A 22641-nucleotide genomic window follows, 5' to 3' on the forward strand; every position below is an offset into this window, starting at 1 on the left:
GCCGTCAAGGTGTGAGGGGGAGCAATGAAATAACAAGTAAGTATATTTCCTCACTCTTTTATATATCATACGTAAATATCGACATAGCTTTAAGACAAGATATACGCTCAGGAAGACTTATCCGCTAGTAATATCTATCAAATTCAACGATGGAACTTAATATATATATATATATTTTTATCATAGAGGACCACATTTACTTTGAATCGCGGTTTAACGTGCACAACATAGAGTTACATAGATTATTTACAAGTTTGTCTAAAAGTTAAGAAAAATGAAAATACTTTTTTCAGCACCTCTGGAACTTCGGTGATGGGTCTCGTCTAACATGGATGACGTGTAATTCCAATTCCAATGTGTTAATTCCACAAATTAAATTGTTATCAGAAACGTATCACGTTTTAAGTTTTGTTATTGTATCACGTAATTTGTTTCAGAGGAAACGAGCTTATTATGTGACGTACGCTACAGCGTCTGTATCATTTTAAGTCGATCTAATAGTCTCATTTAGAATTTTTCCCTAGCGAAAATCTTAGAACGGATTATCTACGATAGATGTTATCGTTAATCCTGCCTTTGCTTTTCACCGCGGTTCGCGTGAATAATAACGAGTATCGATGAGTATCGGGATGATTAATATTCTCATTATTCTCCATATATCTGACCGTTGGATTACGTTTCGAAGGCAAGTGGCGTAGCGCCACTTCGCGGATTAACAATCTCGTCTCTTTTCAAATAAATTTTTTTTTTTTTTTTTACTTTTCTTCAACTTCCAACGAATAATTTATATCATCTCGCGAATTACGCGAGAGCTATTAACACACCTAGCCGAATCGTCCGCAGATTATTTTCTACCCTCAGAGCGGCGCGACGGGGGGGGGGGGAGGAGGAGGAGGGGAGGGGAGGGGCGGGGCGGAGCGACGTCGCGCGTTCTTTGGAATGAAAGACACTGATCGTCTGATTGCGACAGGGCTAAAGGTCGAAACGCGATGCTTTCCGTTCGCGGAAAGCCAGTTTCATAAAAGAAACGCGGCGTCTGTCTTCCATGAAAGTGCCTTTCCCAAGTCGATCGGTGGCAGTATAAATTAGTCGTTTAGCGCTCGCTGAGGCAAGCTCTACGCCTCGTGAAATCTCAAACGCTTCCTCGTCGCACTCGTAATATCTCGGTATATCACGATGCAATATCTCTTCCGTTAGTACGCCGTGTAATCTTGCCATGGTCTCTGCTGTCTGTATTGCGCCCCGCTGACCTGTATAGCCTCCGGCGTTCTGTAATACACCGTTCGGCCCCGATCGTTGTTGCTGATGCTCGTCGGCAAGAACTGAGGACTCGGAACGAACGATTTCTGATGTTGATGCTGATGCTGTTGCGATTGCTGTTGCTGCTGCTGCTGCTGTTGCTGCTGCTGCTGCTGCTGCTGCTGCTGCTGCTGATTAACCGGCCTGGAAAGCTTGTAATTGTTCTCGGAAGGCTGTAGCACAGTGTCTCTGCCCAGCTGTCTGTGAAGAGGCAGGACGAATCCGCTCGGTAAATTGGCTTCTTGAATTAAAGTCGGTGTCAGAGCGTCATTTAAGGTAACGTCGTATTCGCTCTCGGGGATATCCTGAAGGCGATGCGTCACTTCGTTGATCCTTTGCTTCGCTCTGTAGCTGCCAGGCCCCGACGGCAGATCCTGAATGTCCTCGCTCTTGTACGTCGAGCTGTAAATGTTCGGCGTGGACTCGGAGAGAACTCTCACCTTGCTGCGGATCGGTGAACCCGAGAACGTTTGCACATTGCTGACATCCGCATACTTGTCGCTCGAGTAATTCTCTATCCACTTTGGTTGCGGGGCTTCCTGACGATTACGCAGATCGTACGATTGGTTCTGAGAGGAGTATCCTCTGGAGGAGTTCGATAAATCTTCCGAGCCCCTCGAGACTTCCTCCTCGTTGCTCTTCTCCGTCGGTCTTCGTAGCACCGTTCTGGACGTCGCGCTGTCGTACTCGTCCTGGCGTTGTTTCTTCTGAAGATCGCTCTGGACGGTTTTGTAAGCGTCGTACGTTTGCTTATTGCCCGATCTTAGGAACGATTCCTGATGATTAATGTTCCTATTGTCCTCTTGCTCCTCTTGTACGTAGTAACCCCTATGTTCATTTTCGCCCAAGCTACTTCGGTGGTCGGTCGTCGTCTCTTCGTCTCTTCTGGTCGATTGCGGCGCTTTCGAGCCGACCGGTGATAATCCCCTCGGATTGGGATTACCGCCTCGAGAAGGTAGGAAAGGCCTCTTCACGATTCGAACGGTGGTTCGGGGTGGCGGGGGAGACGGTGGCTCTTCCAGCGGCTCGTCGTAATACTCGGAGGAATACTCGTCCGGATACGCGACTTGATGATGACTCTGTTCGTTCCTACCTTCCACCTCTCTGTCTTGGTAATCCACTTGCTGAGACGGTCTCTGAGATTTCTCGGACAAATTTCTCTGATAATCCTGAGTATCTCCCGCTACGCGATCACTTTGCGTCTGAGTAGGTCTGGCCGATCGTTCCAGATAAGATGGGTCCTCCTCTCGATCGGCTATCGTGTCTTTAGGCTCTTCAGATTTATGAATAAGCTGCTCTGGTAAGCAAGTCGTGGTAGTTGTGGTGGTTGTGGTAGTCGTGCTGGTGGTTTTCTCAGTTGTTCGATCGTACGTATTGGGTCTTTTGGACACTTCGGTAGCGTCCGATAGATCCTTCGATCTCGAGGAAGATCGTGGTCGTTCGGTGTCTCTTTCGCGATCAAGAAGCCGAGGCGAATATGGTTGCTCTTGTCTATCGGAATCTTGCGATCTTCCTCGCGAATCGCGATCCGAAAATCTCTCGGAGCCGCGATCTTTTCCACGATCGAGACCTCGATCTCTACTTCGGTCCCTGTCTCGATCGTAGTAACGATCCCTCGAGCGGTCCTGATGTGTCCTGAGTCGTACCTCTTCTGCCATTGAATGATAGCGAGTTCTAAAAAATTATTTTTTATTATTATTATTAATCATAATATTAATTATTTCACGATTATTGTGAAGTTTAATGACCGCGTTAACTTTTTATAAATAATTGATTTTCACACAACACCTTTGTTTTTATATTTATTACAAAACAATTGTAGAATTTGTCTTGAAATCTTTCATGATAAAATATTAATAACAGTATGTCGATAATACATTTTTGAATGGCATCATTTGAGCGATCGTAGGATATAATTAACAATCTATCGTGATATTTTGCTTCAGTCACGATGGCATTTAGTAATTTTATAATTTTAGTACTATTTATGAATGTGATTTCGTTTAGTAGTTTAGTTTCGTTGAAATAAAATTTTATCGGTGTTGTGTACGTTACCTTACCTAAGGGGACGGTCCCGGTCCCGAGTCTCATAGAAGTCTCTATCTCTATCTCTGTCTCTGTCCCTATACGAGGGCCTTCTTCTGAGCGGTCTTCTCGGTCTGACGTCCTCTATCTCGTCGTCGTAGTAGTCATCCTCCGCGAAATCTGCCGGGCGCCGTCGTGGCTCCTCTTTAATTACAATTTCGTTTCTTTCAATAGGAGAGAGAGAGAGAGAGAGAGAGTTGTCGCTTTTGAACGCTGCAAATATTTTCAAGTCGAGATTTTACCTGTCGGCTGCACGGGAGTGGTCTTGTAGGCGTATCTGTCTTGCTCCGAGAGTGGCACCGGTCGTCTAATCTTCGGCGGCGCTCTTGGCCTCGCGTAAACCGAGCTGCTAGGTGCAGCCGGTTTCACCAGGCCTTCCGCGTTGGACGTCGCGCTCGCCGACGGTGCCGCGGGTTCCTTATCGTCGTAGTCATCTCTGTATCTGAACGTGAACAGAATGTAATATCAGGCTTTTCGTATAGCGTATACATCGTTCAGACAACAGTGCAACATCGGAAAAAAAAAAAAAAAAAGAAGCGTGAGCGTCGCGTGTTTTAAGATATCGTCGAAGTGATCCTCGATAGGATCAACACGGGACGTGTTCTCACCTCTTATCGAGATATCTTCGCTTATCGGTATCCCTGTTCCTCGACTCGGCGCGCCTATCGTACACATCTGAATCGTCCACCTCCCTCGACGTAGATCTGATACCTTGATCCGGGCTCCTGCCCCGAGACCTCGAGTCCTCCTCCAGCGGATCTCTCGACCTAGGCGGGTCTCTCCTGTTTCCCCGGGAGGGATATCTGTCCCGATCCCTATCGTCTCTATCCCTACCGCGCGCCGGCGGATCTCTATCCCGGAAGTCACGATCGCGGTCCCGATCTCTAAACTCGCGATCTCGGTCTCGCCTGTACTTCCGGTCATCGTACTCGTAGTCGTCCCGGCCGATGAAATCTCGCGGACGATCGTACTCGTCGTCGTAATAATCCTCCTCGTAGTAGTCGTAGGGTCTTCTTCTCGCCGGCGGCCTCCTTCTGGGCGGGATCCGATCGCGTACAGCCGCCCGACTGGTCGGCGCTGCGACCGGCGCCACGGTGGTCGTGGTCGTGGTCGTGGTCGTCGTGGCTTGATAAAGAGCGTCGTTCCTGTGCCAGTACTTTTTGGAATTGGCACAATCGACCTCGGACACGAAGTGACAGATGAAGGTCTTCTGGTCGAACGCCGTGAAATTGGCGCACAGGAAGTCGTAGCGAGTGCCGAAGAGACAGTGATGGTAGACCTTGAGGAGGACACGCGTGCGACGTTAGAGTTACGACGAGTTACGACTTTCGTGAGTGAGGATTCGAGGGACGGCGCGCGGTTAATTGCCCGTAACGATGGCGATTAAGAATACGGAATGGATTTCAACGTTGGGCGTTTACGAAATCGAATCGATCGATGGGTGAAAGTGGGCGGCAAATCCCGCGCCGCGCGTCGGACTTTCGAGATTTTTGAAGGCGCCTCGCTCGTTTTCTTCTCGATCGCCCGCCGCGCGAATCTCGCTCGCGATTCGTTACATCGCGGCCGTCTCCTCTCCTCGTGGTAACGAAACGGTCCGTTCGGCGACATGACGACGATTTCAGCACACTTTTCACCGCGAACGAACGCGGGCGATCTTGCCGCACGCCACCGCGTAGCTTTCACACCGCGTTTCAGTGCGAATAATTGCACGGAGTCGCATAAACGTGCACGTTCTACGTGCACGTATGAAAAAGATTCGCGGCAATGTGTGGGCTCGTAAGTATTAGCTGGAACGCACAATCGCCGTAAATTATCCCCGGGGGGAAGGGGGGGGAATTATCTCGAATCATTCAGAGCACATCCTTTCGATAAATGTTCGTTTTTCACCGAGAGATCCTCGTGAAAAAGTAGAAACCAAAGTCTGATCTCTGCCAATAATAGATCATGAATCTTACTCAACTCGTAACATATAAATGTCAGACGAGCATCGAACGCTCAAATCGCGCGTCTAACGAGACTCGCGGCGTATAATACGGCGTAGAATAGCACGGTTAGAATCATTGTAATTTTATTGAAAATTTATTTCCAACTTAACTCTCTTACAAATCTAATTTATTTCTCATTCGATTGAATGTTGAAACTGATAATCGATTATTTTATTAATTAATTCTTATTAATTTTACAATTCGATGCACTCTTTTAGAAATTCCGGTCACAGTTCCATCTCCGCGAAGAATTTATGGTGGAAAGTCGGTAAAATGTTTGTTTCGGTCGGACTTCCTCTATGCCAAATATGGAAAACGGATCAGCGGTGATTTGCATGAGAACTCTAGCGTTAGAATTATTCAGAACGCGTCCCTCTTTATTTGACGGATATTTCCGTGATTTGAGCCTCGGGATCTTCAGTGGCGTGAGTTACGAAGTCCTCGTTATCATCCTCGTAAACGTTACGGCGCTATTTTGATCACCGGGATCATTACAATTGTAAATCCCGCCTGAACGGCTGGAAACGTTAGAAAATGATCCGAGCGATCGCGAGTGATTTCCTGACGGGAAGCGACGGCGAATTAATTGCTCATTTCCCAATATGTCTCTTCCGCGACAAATCTTTCGCACGGCATAGGAGTGACCGGATAGATCGGCGTCTCTCCTCGATGTCCTTTCTTTTTTTGTCGTACGACGCGACACGTCGGGCACCGTCCCGGGCTGATGAATTCCGCTCGCTACATTTGCATGACAATGCACCGTTCGCTCTCTGCAGCCCCGTGAAAATGATCGATAAGAAAACGAGCCGAGTCCGGTCGGAAAGGGGGCTACTTTGCAATCGCTTTCACAATTCTAGGAGTTCGCGCACACGTGAATCGCGGAACGGTCAGGGACGGGAAGCGTGGCGGACCACGAAAGTCCTCTTCCTCGGCTTCTTTTCACGGTGACCTTGTTATTGCGGCCGGCAAAAGGTTTTTCACTTTCGATATCGATTTCTACCTGTCGCCTTTGTTGCTTTTACAACCGCGGCGCGATAGTGGGAGATTAACGTGGCGCACCTACCAATTATTGTATATTTATTATTAATTAATAATTATTAATTAATTATTGTATATTTGGAGAACATCACTTCCATTATTCCATTACAAATCTATATATATATATATGTATATATATAGAGAGTTTTGAAAGTGAAGATGAATTAATTGCTCGGGAGATGATTGGGGATTCAAAAACAAGAAAAAAAACATGTGGTATGAACATAGGTTCACCGGAAATACATTGTTTTCGAGTTATTGCTATTTTTATGTTGAAATTTCAAATTGCTTTGCTTTCGAAATTTTTTTTGTCAAGATTTAAAGGAGAGACGGATTCTTTATGAATTATAATATAAAGTCAAATAAAAGATTGCTTTAGCACTACTCAAGACATTGGAGGTATGACGGTCCGCTTGGCAACCCTTGGCAGAGATCAGGACGCCACTTCATGACTCCTGTGGTAGTTTTATGGTAACACGAGTAAATAAAAAAATCGGCGTCGCGACGATTTAAAACGCCGAGCACGCTGTCGATTTTTTCGATTTCACGTAATAAATTTCACGGTCTCGCGCTTGATGCACACATAGCTGCAATAATTATCGTGCGCTTACTGTGCACGGTAATTACATCAGGACTGTGTAATTTTGCCTCATTCAAACGACTGAATCTACAACGATTCGGTTTTTCAATCGTTGTCGTTTTTATGCGAGCCGAACCCGCGATTCGCCGGGATTCGCGGTGAAACGATCGCTCTCAGCGATGCGATGATTGAGTAAAAGTGCGCTCGATCGATACGCATTTTTTTGCATTCGCGTCTTGCCCGAGAACTCGCTTTCGTTTCGCGGCTGCCCCAGCCGTCACGATGTCAACGCTTATCAATCCAGGCCTTCGGTAGATCGGCCATCGACCGATCGCTGCGATCGCGCACGGCGATCGCTGTCTTCCGCTGACATTAGAAATTAGAAGGCAACGCTCTCGGATCATTGACACCTGTTTATTACGCGAAGGAGATGTCGCCGTTGGAAGATCTCTCTTTAGAGATTCATTCAGACGACACTGATTTCCCTCTAACCGCGTTAGAATTGGAATCTTTTTTTTTTTTTTTATTAGGAAAAGGTAATTCTAGCTTATTCTCCGCTCCGCAGAAATTGCAGATGTGGTAGCGTCAATGTTTTTAGTAAACGGATTTCAATTTGTCAATGTGTGTCTGCTTGGTGGTAACGAGCATGGAAATTCGCGTTTGCGCGCCTCGTTATTTTTTTCCCCCCGTCCTTCTAAAGTACCATACCGCTATTTTCCCGATTAGACCAGATTAGCCAGATTTCTATAATGTACGCGCGATTAAATTTTAATTACCTGGCATTTGTGCGGCACGCTGGCGTAGAATCCGTCGTGCAAGCCGTCGCATTTGAAATCGATATCCTCGGGTATACTATTGTAAAACGGATAATCACTGAGATTATAGCCGTTTAACTCGCGCGGTAGATTCGGATCCCATATATAATCGATCTGCGGAATTCCCGTCAAGGTGTGCCCGGTCGTCCCGTTGGTCTCGCTCGCGACTGTTGTCGTCTGAAACAAAATAAACATCACTACAGTCTCCTCGATTTTTTTCCCCGTAATCAACAACGGAAGGTTTAAAAAGCTTAAAATTTCTACAAATAGACGCGGCCGTGTCTGTCACGGATCTCATAAAATGGCTTTCATTTCCTGCGGGAAATGACAAAAGTCTTCGATTTCGACGTCGCTTTTGCTGTAATGACAGTTTCCGTATCGCGGACGGAAAAGCGCGTCCGATAGACCGGTATATTGTAGAAAAGTTATTTCACGCTTGGAGAAGCCGCTGCGTCGTGCCATAATGATTAGCGATGAGCACTCGAGTTCGGAGTGCTTGATGATGTCACATTCGCTTGTTTGCGCGCGCGAAGGTGAGCCCGCGCGCACGCAAATGCATTTACTCGAACGCCGCTTAATTAACATCGGTATAAATTAATCGAAGTGCCGCGACGCCTCCGCAGATGTAGATACGACGACGTCGAGTCGCGGTGTTAAACCGGAATTTACGCGGCATACTGGTTTAGTGCTGAAACACGATACTTATATACATTTGCCGTGTTATCACGGCGGTTAAAACCGCTACTTTGTTTCCCCGAGATGCATTATCGGCTAATTTATGTCGTATCTCGCTCGCGAGATTCTCCTTTTCTACGGGAAGAAGCGAATCAGCGAAAATAAGGACCCGTTTGGTACACGATCGTCGTGACTGTGGAATCAGTTTTGCAACGATCGTGTTTCGCTTACGTTGTGCCACCCAGGAATTCGTTACGTCGTATTATTCGGAAAAAAGGGTGATGGTATAATTTTAAAACATTAATGATATAAAAATATAAATTTATAATTTTAAAACATTTTTTACAGCTTTCTAATTATTATTACAATATTACCGGGGCGAGGGGGGGGAAGGGAGGTTTAAACATAGCGACTGTTAAGCGGCCCGTAATTACCCGTAATTGTCAGTATAATTTTCGTCCGATTTAGACGAGAAATCCTCACGACGTGTATTTTCTATGTGAAAAATTAAGTTCAATTAAAAATTAACTCGATTACAATTACCTGTCGGTTCTAGATATGCAAGATTGATGACTTATTAAATTTGGAATCGTAATATCGGAATATTTATATATAAAATGGAATTATTGGATTGTCGAAGGTTATTAGAGAACGTTCAAGGGTTAATCATGCTGTTTTTGCAATCTGTTCCGAACGTGACGTTTCTTTTTACATACCTCCGAATTCGCTTGGTCATTTTCTTCCACGTGAGGCTCCTCGGTTGTGGTGGTGGTTGTAGTCGTTGTTGTTGTGGAGGTTGTCGCGATCTTAAATTTCGGCCTGGTCTTGAGCGCTGCGGAGACTGCGTGGGCCAATAGCATTCCTAAAACGCGCAGAGGAGTGATCTCATTGTGTTGTCAACGTAGGAAAATCTACTTGAAAATCACGAAATCAATGTCGCGAGACTCTCACGCACGTACAGAACAAATGTAGTTCAGCTTGCTCGGTTGGAGAGTATCGAACGGCCCCGATGAGTCGTATGATACATTAAGGAAAAAAGGCCATCACGCAGGCCATCCGCGGATTACGTAAATCGCGAAGAAGCGTCGGCGTTGCAAAACTTATACTAGGAGTGTGGTGAGAACCCGACATAAGTGTTGCAATTTTCTCTCGCCGAGCGAGCGCATTCGGTTGGGTAATTGTTCTTAAACGGATCAAGGCTGATCTATTGATCGTTTCCTTTCCACGTTTTGTTGATTTACGATCTACAACACATGAGCCGCACGTGTTATACGCGGTATGAGCTTGTGCTACACCGCATAAATCTTCAATTAATACCCGTCAGGGATATTTCGATTTTTTTTACTTTGTAGGTTTCCACATTTACCTTTTTTTTTTTTTTTCACTTTATTTTTGCCCAATTTTTTTTATTACGTCAAGTTTGTATTTTTAAAATGGACGAGAGGAAAGCGAAAAGCCGTATCTACTTATTATTAATGATTCCGCAAAAACCTTGCTACTGAATCACATCATTTGAAGTAGTCCAAGGCTGCTTCGAAAATTAGCAGCTGGGGAGATTAAGACGCGAGGTGTGAACAATTCGAAGAGTGAATCAAGACGAGAATTGTTTTTCGTTTTTTTACTTAGAGACTTAGCTATCTTCATAGCCGATAATTCACGTTGCCGCGCTGAGAAAAAAAGAGAAAGGGAAAGATCATAATTAATATCAATACTGTTCTTCGTGTTTAATTAATCGATAAAATTTAGAATGAAAAGAAAAAATTGACAGCCAAGCACCCGACTATTAATATCTGGGATTTATAATCGTTGTTTTTACGATCGTCTCGTTTTACTCGTTCCCGTTATTTTCGATAGAATTCTCTTAGCGTGGTGCACGCGGAAAAATGTGTTCGCGCCTTCGTCGGGGGGCGATTAGGGTTGCGCGACAACGTGAACGCGGCTTATGGACCGGAAAGTGGATGTCCTCGAAGGCGATGTTGAAAATGCGCGTGTTGGGCCCGGCGATCGGTATAACGGGATTAAACTTTTCCAAGCTGTGCGATCGATAAAAAGCCGCGCGGGTCGGCGCTGCATAAAAAAAGTATTATGGGAACGCGCTCGCATTCCGTTTGTGGGAAATGTTAACGTGGGCGTGCTCCCTCCCTGCAAACGTTGTGCGATAAATCGGTTTTCATGACGAAATCGTCGTCGCTACGGCTATTTCTATGCCGGTGTATAAACAAAATTGCTTCATTCAATTGTCTGTCGGCGACGCGTAGTCTCGATCGAATGGGAATGACCTGACATTTTCCTCCCTCGAAGGGCGTGACGGAGTCTTTTTTCACCTCGGCAACGATCCTCATTAAGGAACGATGACGCGACACGAAACGTTTTTCACAGCGTCCACGCTGATGCATGGTAATCGGAATTAATTATTTTCATTGCTGTTAACAAAGTGACTGATGATTATCGTAAAAATTTTCTCGCGATAGGGTCGAAATTACTTCGCGATTTTCAAGGCGCGAGGCGTTTTAAAGATCTCGGATCGAATGTTGTCCAATGGGCGAAAATGTCAGAAAACATTCTAAATGCTAGCGCACGTGTCACGTGACTGATATACCGCTCCAATGAGTGTTACAGAGTGGAGAACAGATTGACTTGAATTCACAGTTTGCAAACAGCCACGTTATCGGACTTGGGACTTTCTTCTTATCGGCGTTGAGTGACGTCGAGACTTGTATTCTGTTTGCCGACTATCTTCTCCGGAATTTTCGGACTCTCAAGATTACCCCTTTTCGATGCTTCGCGACGAGACAAAGGATACCTCTTGTCATTCACGACAGGTCCCTCTTTCTTCGTGGAACTTTTCTGTAAAGCATTTTTGCGAATCGCACGCATAGCCATGAATACCAAATATTGATTTGACGTTTTTAAGAAATTAATCTCTCGTCTCTCGTATCTCGTTGATTCGATCGAAATCATTTTTTTTGCTTTCAGCGCTCCTTAGTGATTTAAGTTCTTTATGAGCTTTTAATAAACATTAATGATTGTCAGCAAAGTATGAGAAAAAAGTTTATGATTTCTAATTGTTTTTCCTTTGATAAGCAAAATGGTATCGTTAATATCAAGTTTCATCTATGTTAATATCAGCAGATTAAGATAACTATAGGAGATAAGTCCTCATTGTATTGTTCTCCGTGTTTTATTCCGTTTGCTCGTCATGGAAGGTGGTTGCTGTTTTTGTATTGTACGCGAGGAATGGCGTTGAGAATCAATCTACGTGCGCGATGTAAAATTCCCGGGTGTAGAAGGTCGTCCACTGTCTCCTCGGCATTCCTCTGCGGCCGTGGAAAGTCCAAAAATACTAAGGACATTATGGAGGACCGCGAGATGGACAAGGGGAGAGATTCTTTCCTCCGCGGAGCGGTAAACAGGATTTCAAGAAATAGTAGAAATCGAGTAAAAGTCCCGCTGACAAGCTCCGTTTAGTATCGGGGAATCATGATCATCGAGAAACGAAGAATCATCAGATTCTATAGAAATTGTACTTACCGTACAGAGCGAGCAGCAGCAGCCATCGTTTCTCCCGCATGTTGGCACTGCAACAAAAAAATTAATTATGTAACCTTGTAAAAGAATAAATGTATTATTAACTTAATTTTAGGCAATTAAATTATTTGACTTGTTTTATTTTGTCAAAATTGTATTACTTTTCTCAATTTTAATGAAAAATTCCAACTCCAACTGTAACGTGTAAGTAATTAATAATTTTCTTGAAATTATATAACATGCGTATGTACATACGATTATATTTAAATAATATAATTATATAATTTATATCGAAATGTTTCTCCGATTTTACGCGACTTTTTTTTGTATTATCTCCGTCGTCGGTTTTTTTTTTTTTTTTATTTGCGTAAGACGACTCGCAGGAAAAAGAGACAATTTCTACAATTGTGAAATATCAGTCGAATTCCTCGGGGTGTCGAACGACAATCGTACGGCACTGCGCATCGGCGAGTATAATCAAAGCGGAGTGCCTTAGCACCGCGCGTAGAGAGACTGTAGAGGTGCTCGAGCATATGGGAACGGATTGGAACTTTCTCTGTGCTGTCACCACTGCTAACCATATAATGCAAGGATAATGCGGGTGTTATATAAATGCGCGATCACGTAATATCGGGTGTGACTTTGTAGTAGCGGTGGTTGTGAATGTCTAATTATTCCAGTATACCGAGTGCTCCTCGAGCGCACACATCTATTACATTTGGAGGGCATTCGCGAGAGAATCACTCGGACGAGATTTTCGATGCGGTAATCCGCTGGTAACTTACGTTAGGCCATCACGCGAACGAAACTCACTACATTCTTGTAATAACATATCGGAGTTACGCTTTTTTTTTTTTTTTTTTCTGGAAGTTGAAGCCGCGTCGAGCCGCGTTAAAATTTTTAGCTCTCGCGTATCACACTCACGTAGAAATCGTTACTTGTAAAGTTGCTTAATGAGATTTCAGCCAGGACACTTTGCTGCAAATTGCCACTTCGTAGATGTAACGGATGGCCTTGATTTTTCTGGAGTTTCGATCACCGTCGATAATTTACACTCCGTAATGGCACTCCGTCGTGGCTCTTAAGATTTTACTCATTTTTTTTTTTTTCGTCCCGTCTCGTGGTGAAAGTAACCTTGCAACCTTCCAGTACCAAATTAGATTACCAATCGTGGACTCGGTGTAGTTATACGCCATGAACGTACTATGCTGGTCATATACTTGTTACGACTTGTACGGTTCAGCTATTAGTGAGGTTTGAGTCATCGAATCTAATAAGTTTTAGACTCGGCTCATTGACGAACATACGATGATAAAATCACCACTAGTCCAGTCCTCCATTAACACAAAGTAATCAATTACAGTGATCTAAACGAGACGTGCGACAGGATGCGTATTCGATTCCCGTCCCTCTCGTCCCCTAATTAAACGGAGATCCGGCACGTGATTTTCGAATGTAAATACACGCGATTCCTCTTGGTTTTCCGCACAGAAATATATGCTCGCATTAATTAAGCACACTATCGCGCTCCAGTTCCCAAATAGATTCTTATCGTTTCTGTAAAAGTAGGAAAGAAAGAGAGAGGATGCCTCCCGCACGCTGCAGCCTGCATACGAGTCTGCATTATTCAGTTACACAAGTTTTCGTAATTGTTCCTTTTGTTCGTGTCACAACGTACGAGGAACGAGTTCTCGAGGTAGCATGGAAAGTCTTCCCCAGATTATAGATTAGCTTCATCCGGAAGCTGCGCAAAGATCAGAGCCGCGCTAGATCGTAATGAAATTTGTGAATTTTTATTCAACATGGACGGGTTTCGGCAAACAAAAGATATTACTCGCTGCCTTTCGTAATCAATCGGGCTGTTGTATAATGTATTGTTTATTCTTTTGCAAGTTCCTTTGTCTACTTTTCGTAGCGTTCTACTCATCTGTACATTAGGTGTGTAATATTTTGCATATTGTGCGAGCAGGCTTTGCTGCGTGGGAAGATTATCATGTTGCGAGAAGGTTATCGTGTTGCCTCCAATTTATTAATTATGCGTCACGAGAAACGCGAGAGATGCGATCTAAACACGATCTACATACGTTTCAGATTTTACCGCATATCGAACATTTTTTTCGAAAGAAAGTTTTCCTTATCGGGAATATACATGAAATGTGTTACCGGTAACGTTACCTTACGGTAAACCATATTATGTTACGACATACAAGTAACGGTCATCCACGCCCACTAAAGGTCACCGGAAGTGACGACTGGTATCACCGGCCCGATTGAATCGCCTTCTTAAATCGGACTTTGTGAGTGCAGCTAAAACATACTTTAGAGATTCTCAATCTTTCTTGATTGCATTACTTAAAAATCTTTCTTCTGAAGCTTCTTAATAATGAAAAAAAATCTCCAGAAAGTATGTTAATTTTAAGAAAGAAACAGATATTTTTTTACTCTGTTTTTTTTTTTTTTTAATCGAGTTAACAGACTGATTTTTTAATCAAGAGAGAATGTATTGGATATTCCTGGCGATAAATTAATTTTTTAATTTTTCTGTAATAATTCATGGGCTTTTGTAAATTTTTTCGGTTGTAATAAATAAACTTTTTCAAAGAATGCTAAGCATTGCGTTAAGTTGCAAAAGTCGATAGTCTTCAAAAGTGTGGTATGCCGAAACAGCAGGCTTTCATTTCCTCATGCGTGCTATTAGAATGCTCGCCTCGAGCCGATTTATTATTGAATAAATCGTCACTCGAGAAAAACTATGCATCGATGTCGACCGCAGCGCAATGCAATAAGAGGAAGAGTTAATTAAAAAATGCAATTACCCACCGCGATGGCGTGAAATTCCGAGCAGGAAATTTTCTTTGTTTTTTTGCAGAATGTTGTTCCTTCTCTCATTAATGCGCATTGTTTCAACGAAAATAAAATGAGATCACATATTGTGCGTATTAACAATATAGAGCCTTAAAAAAATGTAAGCTACATTTTAAGCAAGACTTGCATCATTAGTCTCGTGCGACTTAATTATACTAATTTGTCGTAACGTCGTAATGTTTCAAAGACGAAATTTACATAAATAGCGGCAATTGACATTTACCTTAGTAGAGAGAGTGAGAGAGAGGAAGAGAGAAAAAGAAGGAATGTAAATAACAAGAGACAGGATAAAAATAGCTTTACAACCTTTTTTGCACGAAAATTTTTTTGACCAGGTAGGTAAATGACTGATGTGTTTTGTGAAATATTCAGGCAACAGGGGCGGGGGAAGGGGTTTCAAACTAGACTCCTTTTGTAACACAGCTTTGCTCGTTTTCCCAGAGTGGTGAACAAAGGCAGATTAGGTCAGACACGCCTCGCGAATCCCAGTACGATTGGATCTACTCGAGAGCAGATCTACTTAAAATGAATACAACCCGTCCGCCCGAGTCAATGGATCACGAGCATAATGCTTCTCGGTATTTTACCCGTCCGTAGCCGAGGAAGGGCGTTTATTGCATTAGTTACATTGCACCGCTTGCCTTGCAGGTAGAAAGTGTGCAAGGTAAACATATGCAGAACAAATGTTAATGATCACAACAGGAGCTGTTGGTCGCGCGTACGCGTAAATAAAGTATCTTTCGTAAATTATGTAGATTACTATCTAACTGCGGAGTATAAAACGTTGAACTTGCTTGGACGGACGCCAGGGCCGCATCGAGAATTTTCAAGCGCCACGAGCAAAACGAAATCCTGCGCAACTGTGCTCAGAATGAGGTAACCACATTCGAATTCGATCGTGACGGTTTCTTTGCAAATATATATTTACAGAGTCATTTTGTATTTGAATATAGAAACGTGCATCTAAACGTGCAAAAATGATAGAAATCTCGAAAAGATAGATTGTAAAGCAAAATTTACAATGTTAGTACCAGAAATAAATAAACAGTTGCCATAATTTCAAATAAAGTTATATTGAAGCAGAAAAAGAAATTATTGAATAGAAGATTTTGATAGAACGTATATTTCTTGATATAAGCAAGGCAATTTTTCATTTTGCCTTAATTTTTAGGTGAATTAAATCTTTATAAAGCGTTATGATTTTTGTTATATCTCACCATTCTATCACGTTTCCACGTTTCCAAGCTTCCGTTCTGACACTAGAACGCGATTTCTCTTATTAGAATTTAGAAATTCTTCCATAATCCATTTATGTGCTTTCTGCAAGGGTAGCGTTTCGTTACCTTTACGTTAGCCGCCATAAGCGGTTATAAGTCTTATTAATTTACATGTAAAGGAAACGTGTCTAATCTTTTTCTCGAGGTAAAATAAAATTTAATGAATAGACGCATGGAATACAAATAGCTTACGGTTACGATAAGTATTTGGAAATTAGCTTGTAACATTTGCATTTGCGGAGTTTAACGTACGCTCCAATGATCACGGAATCGAAATAATCGGACTTGGCTTATCGCAAAGCAGTCGGTTGCGCAACAAAACGATATAATAAATAATTGCCGTTATCGACTAATCGCTGCGATTCCAATTCCGGCGCATTCGAAGCGTGTCGTTGAATTTCAACGAGCCGATCGAAATTCAACCCGTCAACTTTGATTAGGAATTGTCATTGGGCAACGCTCAGAATTCGTTCGATCGAGTCGGTCGGAAAGTGTTTCGGCCGTTCTTGCCGTCCGCGAGGAGAGAACCGGCTTCGGGAATAAATGATTTCACTCTCGGCTGAGAATAAAATTTATTCGACCGTAAAGCATCGGTCGCGTCGTTTTATCGATTTATTGTGTAAGATCCATTCTTGTGTACAGAAGGAAAGACTTCCATCACGGCACGGATGGTAGCCTTCCTCTTCGTCGTAGGAAGTCTTTGCGAGCTACCAGAATTAAAAAAGAATTAAACATTTTCAGTTCTCGATGTGTGTCTCAATTGCGCGGACTAACCACGGATTAATATCGATATAATTAACACCTCTGTGCGCTTCATTACGAGAAGCTCTTACGTAAGCGCGATATGCAAGCAACGCGCTGATAGATGCTGTTTTGATAGTCGGCGAAACTATTCGAAAGTTATTATTTAAGAGCGGCCTGCGAGTGAAAAAAATTGAACGAATCCGCCTCCTACAAATTTCTCCCCCAAGAGGAGGCCTATGCTCCATGTGTAATTAGCGCGATTAATGTGTCGTGAAGCCGATGCGCCGGCATCGTCTTCCTACTCTTCCGTGCGAACGATTGTTCGTTAGAGAGTGAAGTACAATGAGGCTCCGATGGGGGTCCATACGAGAGATATTTTGTGATATGACACTTCCTACTATAAACTCTATTGTACAAGTTATACAATGTAGCTTATCGTCCCTCTCTCTCTCTCTCTCTCTCTCTCTCTCTCTCTCTCTCTCTCTCTCTCTCTCTCTCTCTCTCTTTCTCTCTCTCTCTCTCTCTTTCTGTCTGTAACATCTTCCATGTAATCTAATGCAATAAATTTAAAATAGTTGAAATGATCGTTTTGCAATAATTATGATGGGAATATATTTAACTTACAAATTATTTAATTACTTTTACCGACCACGAAATTCTGTTTGCAGAATAAATGAATGTTTATCGAAAGTAGACTCTCGCAACATCGTCGCGTGTCGCGTAAAAGAGGTGTGACATACTTTTTACTCGTTGATGCATTGGATCGTCGGTCTGGTTGTCTTACTATGAAAGTGTTGATGGTCAAAATTTCGTTTTGTCCTCGGGCAAAATATTGCAGACCTTCAAGAGTTCCGATTTTTATTAAATAATTAAAATATGTTGCAAAATAATGATCCTTTTTTCACATTTACACGAAGTACGGGATTATATTAAAAAAAAAATAAAATAAAATAGAAAGATTACTGAAGAAATGATTATTAATTATAATTTTTATTGAGAAGCTTGGATAAACTTTACTAGCTAACATGATAATTTTTTACTATCCATTAATAAAGATTAATATTATTATTAAGTGCTACTCGGAGGTGTGCATATAAATATTTCTCGTTCTCCTTAATCTTAAGCGCAAGTTGTCATTAATTATTAATTTAGTCATTAATTTATTAATTCTCTTTCCGTGAACGCGATTATCCTCCGAGAGATTATTTACCGCGAGTATACGTATCAGCGAAAACAAGATAATAAAGTAACGATTATTGTACACCCCGGTTAGACGGTTAAGGCGCCTATGCCATCGACGGTGATTAAAATTTTATTTATCCCCATTCGTAAACGTATTTCCCCGTAGAATTATTCCCAATTGAAGCGTACTTTAGCAATTGACCGCGGCAGTCACACAGAGAGAATATTTTACTGCCACTTCACTTTTTCCAGGCGCATTTTCAGCGAGCGCCACCGCTTCCCCGTGTCAATTGCCGTTCTTCAACGCGCCGGATCCAACGTCCGGCCGAATTAATGACCGATCGAAAATGACGAAATTTCGCTCGCTCGCTCGATCGTCGCGAGTCACACGGATCGGCCGTAAAGCTATCCGGGCGTTCGATTTATGGCGAAGTCGTTCGTTTATTTTTCCGCCGCCGTATCGGGAGAAAGCCGACCGTTGCTCGCGCTTGCCCCGCGACGACGGACATGGATTATGTCGTAACGCCGCGGCGGCGGGGTGCAATATTGTTTATGAAAAAGATCCCATATTGGGACGGGCACGTGCTGCTGCCGACTGTTACCGCTGCTGTTGCTGCTGCTGCTGCTGCTGCTGCTGCTGCTCGTCTGCATTCCCCACGTCGTGCCGAGAAAATGGGCCGGCCGCGAGCCGCGTGATTATGAAACTTTTTTTTAATTACGTAACGGTGAAGTTCGCGCGCGGCGAAAATTCTCGCGCGCGTTGCGGCATTGCGGGATTGCCCCCCCTCGCGAAGGCATATGGACGATCCCCACGACCCTCGCAGAAATGGAAAGGACGTACGCGAATCGAATAAATCGTTGGACGAGCGTTGGTGGTGATCGATCGAAGATACCGATCCGGGTTTCTACATAGCGTCGATTCTTCCGCTCTGAGAAACAGCGGTGAAACCGCTTACGGCGCGACGGCGCTTTAAGCGCAGCGGGGCCAAGTCAAGCGAGAAGTGGATGATGGAAGAAAAAAGGGCGGGTCTCGTTAAGAAGAGTCGGCAAGGTGTGTCGCGTGTCTAACGCGCTCCTCGCGTAAATTAAATTCACTTTCGAACCTGTGTACAATCGCCTCGCGGAATCCGTCGATTGAAAGTGAACGTGGTGGACGCGTTAGAACGCGTTGGACGGAGCGAGGCGATGAATTACACTGGTAAAAGAGAGGCAGACGGACAGAGAGACGGAGAGAGAGAGAGAGAGAGAGAGAGAGAGAGAGAGAGAGAGAGAGAGAGAGAGAGAGAGAGAGAGAGAGAGAACGGCCGATTGGGATACCGTCGAGGTTACGGAAAACCCACTCTGCCTAATCGATGAAGTAGTGTCGGTTGTATACGAGGTGCATTCTCGATTTAAATAAACTCGCAATAAGAGCTCAGCGAATGCGAACGCTATCGCGAATCGATTGAAAGTTGAGACGCTCGAGAAATGTCTTGCCCTATAAATCGGTAACACGCGTTACATTCGTCAGCGCGTGTTTTCTCAATAAGAGACTGAAATAATTAACGCATTAAAATTTACGCGAGAAGAGAGAGAGAGAGAGAGAGAGAGAGAGAGAGAGAGAGAGAGAGAGAGTAACGGGGGAGTATGCAAATTAACTAATTATTTTGCTCGTTTATTAATCTCTTCGGGATCCAAAGATTTTGTTCTCCCGACTTATTTACGGCAATGGCGTATGATTTATTTCCTGCTGGTAAAACGAATAAATTACCATAAGATCGACGAAAGTTCTCATTGGGAATAAGATTCAAGGAGCGCGCGCGTGTGTGTGTATGTGTGTGTGTGTGTGTGTGTGTGTGTGTGTGCACCGTGCGTACCCGATGCGTGCGTGCCGTTGCGTGTGTGAAGCATGCACGCGTGTGCGCGCGTGTGCGTGTGCGCGCGCGTCGTCACACGTGCGCGGCGACCGAGTGTACGTCTCTTTAAGCCGACCGAACTCTCTTCTCGTTACTCGAGCGATTCCCGACGAGCAGATTAGAAATTCGTGACTTCGCTGGAACGATATTCGCTCGCGACTACCCGAACGTTGCGCAAAAGGGGAGCGAAAATTGCGTTGCCGCGCGCTATTTTAGGCGGAATTTCGCGCAACCCTTTCGATTTCCCATCGATCGGCGCGAATGGGAACGTACGAGTGGAAAGCGATCGAATATGACAAATTCGACGATAAAATCAGTTCGCTCTCGTTTGTCATTGCTACCGAGATGCATAAAACGATCGAGCAGGAAGGCGCGCGCAGGATGCGACAAGCAGCGAAAGTCCTATCTTTATTGCAGTCTTCGAAGCGACTCGCTTCGCTTTAATGCTCGCGTTCCTGTTTTTTTCCTTTATAGATCCTTTTCTCTGTTCACTCGAATGAATCTTGCTCATCAGCCGCGCATTGTCCGTATCTCGAAGCATTGTCTGTATATCACCGCGGCGTTTATATAACTGATAAACGTTTCGAAATTATTTTCTTAAGGATAAAATGAATTCCTCGAGACTTTTTCTTCGAGCTGTCTCAGGCTCAAAGACGTCGTGAGGGAACAATGAATTTCGATCGCAGGCAAGAGCTGAGAACTCCTAAATAAACACTGTGATTAGGGTCGATGAGGCAATACAAATTTCATTAAACACGTTGAAACACGTCGCGACGCTTCGCTTTCTTTGCTTTCGAAGCGGCGCAACTCGCGTGCTATCCGATATAACGCTCGAAATTAATAAAACATATACGTAGCGCGTTTCACCGAAGAGTCCGAGCCGTTTCTCAGGCGAACCAACGTTCAACGTTGAAAAAAATCTTTTTCCTACGGAAAAATTGAGATTTATATTTTCTAAAAGTTGAGCGTCAGTTTTGATCGTGCAGCTCCGGCGAGAGAAATTTGTAGCGCACAGATGAAAAGGCGATCAAACCTGTCTCTCTCGGCTCCGCTCGTTTTTCGCTAATCCCTCATGAAACCACCGTCCTCACATCGGCTGGCACTTGAAATGCAAAGTTTCACAAGTATGCGGTATATACGGATTACGAGAGCGGGAAACGTGCGGTGCGAGCACCTCGTCGAGCGAAACTGGCGTTGACGTTCGCCCGGAAAAATGCCCGCAAATGCGAATTTTCGGTGGGACACCACGGACACGACGGTTTTTCGTGCGGGTGCGGGGCGAGATCGCGGCGTCCGGTCCGGCCAGAAGACTGCGCGATGGAAGTGGAAAAGCCACCAGCAGGAGCGTTGCGCTCAGACCACCGTCGTCAGGTTGAGAGCTTTCTACAATCGACGATGAGACGGAGGAGGGAGTCGAACGGCCCATTGGCGTCTTCGAGGCCCGACCGGGGCATAGGCGTAATTTCACCGGAGACTCGAGGAGACCGGAGAGACCAGGAGAGAAAGGCACGAGAGAGAGAGAGACTGGGGGGCGAGCGGGCAAGGCACGTAGAAAGACACCTGCGTCGCCACCTGATAGAACGAGACGTTCTCGCCTTTGTAAAGTCTCTGCGGAGTCCTGCTCCGATATCGATGCCGTAAGGTCATTGCTGCATGCAATCGCATGATATTTGCTCTCGCCTTGCGAGATAGTCATCGAATCGATCTGCGGTTCCGCTTCGCAACGAACCGCTCAGACGTATAATTACAGCGACATCCAGCTCATCCGACATATACGAGCGATCTTACCGCGGTCGCGATCTGCCTGATTTCAATTGATAATGATCTACGGCAGTTATGCGCGTCGCGTCAAGTATCATCGTCTTTCAGCTTCGCGAAAGAGCCGAGCGCGATGACAGATGCGAGATGATGATGAAGGCTCGAGGAGATCGGCTAAATGAACGGTCGAATTTTTATGACATTTGTAACGTCTGCGATTCGACATCTATCGTCATGTAATAATCGCGATGCATTTTAGAGAATGGGTTGGAGTCCTTCCATCGTCAAATGTCGCTCGCTTCGCCTTTAGGGGATTCTCTACTCGTCGCGATCCCTTCGTCATCTGTCACTGACCTGAAACTTAGCGCGCGCGCGCGCGCGCGCGCGCGCGCACCACGAAGGAAGATACGTACGGGAGATCAATCAGAGAAGCCGAGTGAAAGTGGAACGTCGGGCGTTAATATACGTGACAAAGGATGCCAGGAATAGTCGTAGGTGACATACAACGCCTCAGGGATGTTCCACAATGAGCCGACGTGTCGCGACACCGGCGCGGTGGATCCTGGTGAAATGTAGGAAGCTGGTTTTCCTTCGTCCGTGCGACGGATCTTTCGTAATCGCGTCGCGGAGGCACCGCGGCCGTGTCGTCGAGTTTTCAATAAATTATCCTCAGGGTCGCGCGAATCAAACGGATAGCATCGCTGATGCCGAAGGGAGTAACCGGATCTCTCTCTCTCTCTCTCTCTCTCTCTCTCTCTCTCTCTCTCTCTCTCTCTCTCTCTCTCTCTCTCTCTCTCTCTCTCTCCTCTCTCTCTCTCTCTCTCTCTCTCGTGCGACAGTCGCACAGCCTCTGCGGGATTAAAGCACCGCTAATGCGCGACATTAAACACCCGCAGAATTTGCATGCCACTCATT

General features: G+C 44.5%; 2 protein-coding genes across 3 annotated transcripts in view; one reads left to right on the plus strand and one right to left on the minus strand.

The window, feature by feature from the left end:
- LOC105423549 (uncharacterized) overlaps nucleotides 1–22641 on the plus strand; it is a 48911-nt gene that overhangs the window by 8832 nt on the left and 17438 nt on the right. The gene's annotated exons all lie outside the window — the stretch shown is intronic.
- Nucleotides 42–22506, minus strand: LOC105431283 (uncharacterized). 2 transcript variants are annotated; one of them, XM_089071615.1, is made up of 8 exons: nucleotides 21002–22506; nucleotides 12009–12055; nucleotides 9194–9339; nucleotides 7764–7979; nucleotides 3993–4663; nucleotides 3627–3826; nucleotides 3360–3528; nucleotides 42–2973 (listed from the first exon to the last, which is right to left on the minus strand). In XM_089071615.1, exons 2-8 carry the CDS (start codon nucleotides 12046–12048, stop codon nucleotides 1194–1196), a joined length of 3222 nt encoding a protein of 1073 aa, XP_088927741.1. In that variant the 5' UTR covers nucleotides 12049–12055; nucleotides 21002–22506; the 3' UTR covers nucleotides 42–1193. The 2 variants fall into 2 exon arrangements, with proteins under 2 accessions (XP_088927741.1, XP_088927742.1); XM_089071616.1 differs by lacking the exons at nucleotides 12009–12055; nucleotides 21002–22506 and adding an exon at nucleotides 9437–9565.

This window comes from Pogonomyrmex barbatus, unplaced genomic scaffold, assembly GCF_055798465.1.
Source record: "Pogonomyrmex barbatus isolate J1 unplaced genomic scaffold, ASM5579846v1 scaffold12, whole genome shotgun sequence".
Lineage (NCBI taxonomy): Eukaryota > Metazoa > Arthropoda > Insecta > Hymenoptera > Formicidae > Pogonomyrmex > Pogonomyrmex barbatus.